General features: G+C 39.4%; 2 protein-coding genes across 6 annotated transcripts in view; both read left to right on the top strand.

Moving 5' to 3' along the window:
• The window catches only part of LOC104853104, a 10,975-nt gene extending 6,654 nt beyond the window's left edge, over positions 1-4,321 (top strand). Inside the window, exons 4-5 of the mRNA XM_033759951.1 lie at positions 3,901-4,046; positions 4,139-4,321. Coding sequence (XP_033615842.1) covers positions 3,901-4,046; positions 4,139-4,321 — 329 coding nt within the window. The remainder of the gene's footprint in view (positions 1-3,900; positions 4,047-4,138) is intronic.
• The window catches only part of Elmod2 (ELMO domain containing 2), a 23,902-nt gene continuing 20,778 nt past the window's right edge, over positions 4,035-7,158 (top strand). The window contains exons 1-2 of one of the 5 annotated variants that reach the window (XM_010610899.2): positions 4,035-4,215; positions 6,602-6,741. In XM_010610899.2, coding sequence (XP_010609201.1) covers positions 6,713-6,741 — 29 coding nt within the window. In that variant the 5' untranslated portion in view covers positions 4,035-4,215; positions 6,602-6,712. The other 4 variants (XM_010610903.2, XM_010610901.3, XM_010610904.3 and 1 more) reach the window with 4 other exon arrangements.

Below are 7,158 nucleotides of genomic sequence, written 5' to 3'. Positions count from 1 at the left end.
ATTAGACAAGAGAAAGAAATTAAAGCAATAAAGATAGGAAAGGAAGAAGTTAAACTATCAGTATTTGCTGATAATATGATACTCTGTATTGAAGATCCAAAAAACTCCACCAATATACTTCTAGACTTAATTGAAAGATTCAGTAGTGCATCTGGATACAAGGTGAATACCCAAAAATCAATACACAAATAACAGACACATGGAGAGAGAAATAAGGGAAAACATTCCTTTTACAATAGCATCCAAAAAAATGAAGTATTTAGGAATCAATCTAACAAAAGAAACAAAAGATCTCTACACTGAAAATTACAGCACTCTGAAAAAAGAAATTGAAGAGGATATAAAAAAATGGAAAGATATCCCCTTCTCCTGGGTAGGAAGAATCAACATAGTGAAAATGGCCATACTACCAAAACTGCTATATATATTCAATGCAATGCCAATTGAAATTCCAACACTATATTTCACAGAACTAGAAAAAAGAATCCAAAAATTCATTTGGAACCACAAGAGACCTAGAATAGCAAAAGCCATTATAGGCAACAGTCACATGGCACCAGGTGTAACAATTCCCAATTTGAAACTATACTACAAAGCCACTGTGATAAAAACAGCATGGTACTGGCAAAGAAATAGGCCTGAACATCAGTGAAACAGACTGGAAGACACAAAAACAAATGCAGATGTACTCAACTACCTCATCTTTTGCAAAGTAGCTGACCATCCTCAGTGGAGGAAAGATAGCCTCTTTAATAAATGGTGTTGGAAAAATTGGATGTCAACCTGCCACAGATTAAAATTAGACCCTTATCTTTCGCCATGCACTAAATTAAAATCCAAATGGATTAAAGATCTAAATATTAAAACAGAAACATTAAACTTGCTGGAAGGTAAGTTAGGCAGAACTCTGGAAGACATTGGTGTAGGAAAAGACTTTATGAACAAATCCTCAGTAGCACAGGAACTAGCAGATAGAATCAACAACTGGGATCTCATCTTACTAAAAAGCTTCTGTACTTCAAAAGAAACCATCAGCAGAACTAAGAGACAATCTACAATGTGGGAAAAAATTTTTACCAGCTGTTCCTCAGACAAAGGACTATTATCAAGGATATATAAAGAACTCAAAACAATCAGTCCCCCCAAATATAAAGACCCAATTCAAAAATGGGCATCCGAAATGAACAGACATTTCTCAGACAAAGAAGTAAAAGCAGCAAGAAAATATTTGAAAAAATGTTCCACATCACTGGTCATTCGAGAGACGCAGATGAAAACAACACTGAGATTCCACCTCACCCCACAAAGAATGGCTGCTATCAAGAAATCACACAATAACAAATGTTGGCGGGGTTGTGGGGAGAAAGGAACCCTTCTCCATTGTTTGTGGGAGTGCAGACTAGTGCAACCACTATGGAAATCAATATGGAGATACCTCAAAAAGCTGGGACTAGAGGTTCCATTTGACCCAGCCATCCCTCTGCTGGGTATCTTTCCAAGAGAACTAAAAGAATCGTATCACAGAGAAGTATGCGCACCCATGTTTATAGCGGCACAGTTTGTAATAGCTAAATCTTGGAAACAGCCCATTTGCCCATCCGTTGGAAACTGGATAAAGAAGTTGTGGTTTTTCTATAAAATGGAATATTACTCAGCCATAAAGAATGAGAAAATAGATTCATTCATAGGAAAATGGTTACATATTGAAGATATACTCCTAAGTGAAATAAATAAGTGACACGTGTAAATACGGAATAGTTTCCCTGGTGTAAATAATCTGCAACAATGCGTAAGATTCTAATAAAATTACTGACATTTAGAAATGGGAAGAAAGGAGCTAAAGGTGTAGGAAAGGTGGGATGGGTAGGGGAAGAGTAAAAAGGGAAAAGAAAAAAATGTGAGAGAATGAAAAGATGAAAATAAAGTGTTTGTAGATGGGGAGGGGAGGAGGGGGTGAAGGGAGGGCAGAGGTAAGGGGAAAAAATGAGACTCAAGACTTGTCATGTAGAGGTACAAGATCCCAACAATGAATGTAACTGTACTGTATCTCTAAAATGTACCAATAAATTCAATTAAAGCTGAAAAAAAACAAAAAACAAAAAACAATAATGTATTTATAATTCAGACCTTTGATAATAGCCAATTAGACATTTTTAACAACATATTTAACAAGGTATATCTTTTTATAAGGCTATGAAAATTATTTTGGTGGCTCCCACTAGTGAACAAAGATCAGAATAAATTTTCTGAGCAGCTGCTTCTTTATTCACCAACAGGAGCGTATCCAAACTTAAAAGATAATTAAATACAACTTTTAAGTTTTTTATTTGATCCTATAAAACCAGGTTGTAGAAATCAACAATCCACTTGCATTTGACATCATTCTGATGAAAAACATACAAACATCTTTGAACATTTAAGACACAAACATATAATACTAAAGACAGACAAACATATAAGACAATTTTAACGAGTGCACTCAGATGGTTTTGGTCAATTGAATTATAAATTCTTTTTGTATGACTAGTCAAAATTTTTGCAGATCAAAACTAACAGAGATCTCTTGTAGAATTAGGGTTAAAGGAATGAATACTCTTCTTGACTATAAATGTAAACCTTTTATAACAAACTTGAAACCAACAAGCAAACGTTTTATAAATCATTTCCATAAACATTCTCTACATTCTTAGGTAAAGACAAGAGGAACATACAAAAACCTTTCATGTTAAAAGTACAACTCTTACTTAATAGTTTTCCTAATATTTTTCTATCTCATTTACTATTAACCTTCTATAACAAACTTCAGTTTAAAGTGTCCTTTTTCTGCTTTTAGATTGTTACATCTTAAAATTTGACTGGCTGCCAATAGAACAGTATTAACCTAGAAGAGCAAGTTAACCCTATAATCGCAGTATAAAACAATGCACAAGAAATGTTACTAAAAGTAGTTTTCACTAACAGCTGACTGTCGCAGAGCAGAAGGGTGAGCAACTCCTAGGCTGGAGCAAAAGAAGCCAAACAATGTAAGACAAAGACTTATGAAAACCAAACCGAAAGAAGAACCAGGGACTCTGTCAGGGAATCTCCTTAATCTCCTGTTCCAAAACCAGAACAACACTTTGACCAGAGGGTCTTGAGGAAGGGAAAAAATTAACCTCCCTCCCCATAAACAGAGAGACAGAGTTCCTACCAGAGGGGCAAAGGACCTCTCCGGCCCCTGCGGCGGGGAGTCCACTAGCACGTCTGCCTGGACCTCCCTCCCTCCCTCCAAAATGATCCCGATCACGAATTACCAATTCAGACATTAACAGGAAGAGAAAGACAGAAGCAAAGAAAAGGAAACCAAGGACAAACTATTTCTACAAATTCTAATAAATTACACAATTGCTGGTGTCCTACTCCAGCACCACTGACACACAATAAACCTTTAAGCATATGTACAAAAAGCATTGCAACTCTTGCCTGCTCCCATTTTTAATATTTATAAGAAAACTCACTGCTCTTCTGCCTTCCTTTTGAAGGTCCTCTTTTTTCTTTTTGTCGAGATCTCCTTTTCAGTGGGAGTTTTGAGAGCGGTGTTTAACAAAGCCCAATAAGAAAAGATACTTTCTGGAAAACGATCTGGCTCAGCCACAAGGGCCTTACTCAACTGTTTTCCAACTCTCTCCCATACTTTAGCGTTTATTTCTGCCTTACCATATAGCCATGGACAAACTGTGTCCAGAATCTTAACAAAGGCCTCTAATTGTGCCCTTTTAACTTTTACTCCTTGTGCCTTCAATAGGCTCTGACTAGAATTTCTTTTTTCTTTTTTTTTAATAAAATCTTCCCAACGGACTTGACACTCTCTACCTTCTATTCACTTTTTTTCTTACTTTCTTTCACTTTTTCTTCGCGAAGTGAACAGTAGACTTACTGCGAGGATCAGGCGCAGCGGTCAGTCCTCCCGAGCACCGACCGTCGCTGCCTTCGACCTGGGTCCGGGATTACGTATCCTCCTCTACTTTCAGGTCCCTGTTCGGGTGCTACTTGTCGCGAGCCACGACGTCAGGATCCTGCCAGCAGGTCCTAAACCTGAAAGGACGAGGACAGAGAGACGGAGGTACTCTTCTTCTCATGGTACTACTGCACTGTTTAGTACAGGACCTCTCCTTTTATACTCTCCAGCTGCGGGGCTGCAAGAGAGTACCGCCCACATCCGGAAGGAAACCGCAAGTACGATAACAACTATTATGGGTTACCTTTGCTAGGCAACAGGTCAGACAACCAGTTGAACCCGCCCATTGTTATGGGCGACGACACGCCCACACTGCTCGGGTGAATCACAGGTCAGTAGGGCTGTGCTCTCCATATTTATTAGCACACACTACTAATACAGAATAAGGGGTCCCACTGTGGCACTTTCCTACATGTCTGTGATGTATTTTGATCACATCCATTCTGCCTTTTGCCTTCTCTTGTCCTTCACTTCCTTTTCTGTTCTCCTTCTTATATTTTCCAACTCTTCTTTCGGCTTCCATACTATACGTATTTTTTGCAGATACTTCATATGAGAGAAAGCATGTGACGTTTGTTTGTTTTTTTTTAATCTGGTTCATTTCACTTATCATGATGACATCATTTCCACCCATTTTCTTACAAGTGATATGATTTCATTCTCTTCGGCTGAGTATCATTCCATTTGGCTCCTCCATTCATCTGATGAGTCCTTAACTTGGCTATTGTGAATTGTGCCACAATAAACATGGGAATGTGGGTATCACTTTAAATCCTTTGGGTATATATACCAAGGAGTGGTACTGGCCAATCGCGATCTATTTTTGTTTTTACTTTCTTTAGGAACCTCCATCTTTATCTGCATAGTGACGCTATTGATTTACATCCCCCAAAACAGCATAGCAAGTCTCCCTTTTCATTTGAATTGTTTTTATGAGAGCCTAAGAGCATGCTGGCAAACAAACACTTTAGCTCATGGGGAAAAACTTTTAAAATCTAAAATTCCTAATAGCTGCCACAAGATGGCAGTATTATATTTCAGTCTAATTTGCATGCATGCTAGTGTCGAAAACTTCTGAAGTCCTATAAATGTATGGAATTCTTGGGATTTTTCAGGAATATGTTTGGGTCTCTAACCATTATATGTTTTCAATACCTTGACAAATAGCCTCTTAAGTTGTTGTGTCTGCTTTTTTATTAGCAGAGATCTGGAGTGAGAGTAATGTATTTATGGTTTATAGCATACGTCTGGAGGCCCAGAGTCATTTTTACATATGTCACTGATCGGGGCAGGTGCTGAGACTTAGCTGGATTAATCAACCATTTGGTTCATTGTAGTTGCTGTTACAGCTCTCAGGCTTTTCTAGGTGTCTCCAAGGGGGAATCATCGTAATATCATCAGTATGATGAATTAACTTTATTTTTACAGGGATTATATCTAAATACAATCTCACCAAATTGTGGCAGTGAGCTGGGGAGGTTGGGGAAAGGCCATACTAATGTATTTCATTCCTCCTGAAACTGTGCTTATTATTATAAGAAAAAAGTCTAAAGTTTTCACAAGATATAGAGCTCTCTTTGTCTTGTAAGTCAAGTGATTTGAAGGCTAGTGTGGTTGGAGAAGACAGCAAGACAAAGAATGGATGACAAATACAAAAGACATCTTACATTCCAAAGAACTCCCCACTCATCCCACAGAGACTTCTGGTTCCTCAGTGCCCTTGCTCAGAAGCAATCAATGTTAGTTTCTTATTTATACCTCAGATATATTCCACGCAAGTGCCTGTATGTGTCTTCCTTGCATCTCCTTGTTAACACAAATCGAAGCAAGTAAGTAGCACACACTTTTCCACATCTCAACCAGTATTTAAAAAATAGATACCCACTGTGGAACACTAGACATTGAGATGCTGGGATTGTAACTGTGCTAGGTTCTTGATATCCCAAATAATTGAGCAGAACACACAGAAGCAGAAATGAAAACATACATTTATTAGCAAAGATACTCTCCTCAGGGTAGGAGTGGGCCAGGGGAAAGAGCTGACAGCCTGGAAGAAACAGGGTTCAATGTCTATGTGTGGTTTTTATAGGGAGGGAGGAGATCTTTGAAATGGCACAGAGATTGACGCCAATCAGGGAGGTCTCCTTTCTGCCTTGCTTTCTTTTCCAACCACACTAGCCTTCTTGCTGTTCCTCAACTATTTCGGATATACTCAACTCAAAGCCTGTGAACTTGCCACTCTAGAGCCTGAATACACTTCTTCTGGATTCTTTCATGGCCCCTCCCTTACTTCATCCAGTAAGACTCCAATGTCACCTTATTACAGAGACTTTTCTGGGGACACTGTATATAATGACTTCCCCCACACACTCCCCAATATCCCTTACCCAATTCCCCCTAATGTCCTTTATACCTGACATACTAAATATTTGCCTGCGGGTTTACTGTTTGAATCCCTTTTGGAACACTGCCCAATGCATTATAGACAACCACCAAATATTTACTTTTTCTTCCCTTTTAAATTACTCTTTTTTACTTTTTCAGTAGAAATAACAGTTAAGGAATGAATGTTGGGAATTAACTGGAAATGATTCTTATTTTTAGAAAAAGTCCATAGTTCTCACAAGATAATAGAGCTCTCCTTATTTGTCACATATTGGCCACGGGCAAGTCAAGTGATCTGAGTGCCTTTTCGACATCATCATCATCCATAAAATGAGGCAATTCGTGATTACTTCACAGAAGTAAGACATAAGTGAGAGTTCCTCTGTAACCTTGGCACTATGAAAGTTACAAAAGGTTCGCACCTTTGCTTCCGCGCTGGCTGCCTAGCAATAGCATGGTAATGCTTTCAATATTTATTAAGGAAACAGCCTCCAAGACAGCGCTGTAATAGGCCGGGGATTTAGCTCAACGGTTCAGTGGCCTGCCTTGCAAGCGAAAGGACCCGAGTTCAATCCCCGGTACCCGCCCCCCCAAGACAGCGCTGTAAGAGACTACTTTGGCGCTGGGCGTGTCTCTGTTGCCAGGGAAACCGTCCAAGCGTCCCTAGAGCACAGGCACGCTGAGCGCGGCCTCGGCGCTGGCCCCGCCTTCAGTGTGGGCACAAGCAGAGCTCCGGCCAATCGGAAGGGGCTCTGGGGGCGGGGCGCGCGGAGCCG

This window comes from Fukomys damarensis, unplaced genomic scaffold, assembly GCF_012274545.1.
Source record: "Fukomys damarensis isolate Sample0158 unplaced genomic scaffold, DMR_v1.0_HiC HiC_scaffold_38, whole genome shotgun sequence".
Lineage (NCBI taxonomy): Eukaryota > Metazoa > Chordata > Mammalia > Rodentia > Bathyergidae > Fukomys > Fukomys damarensis.
The sequence above is the reverse complement of the archived record's forward strand: the minus strand, read 5'-3'. Positions and strand labels throughout refer to the sequence as shown.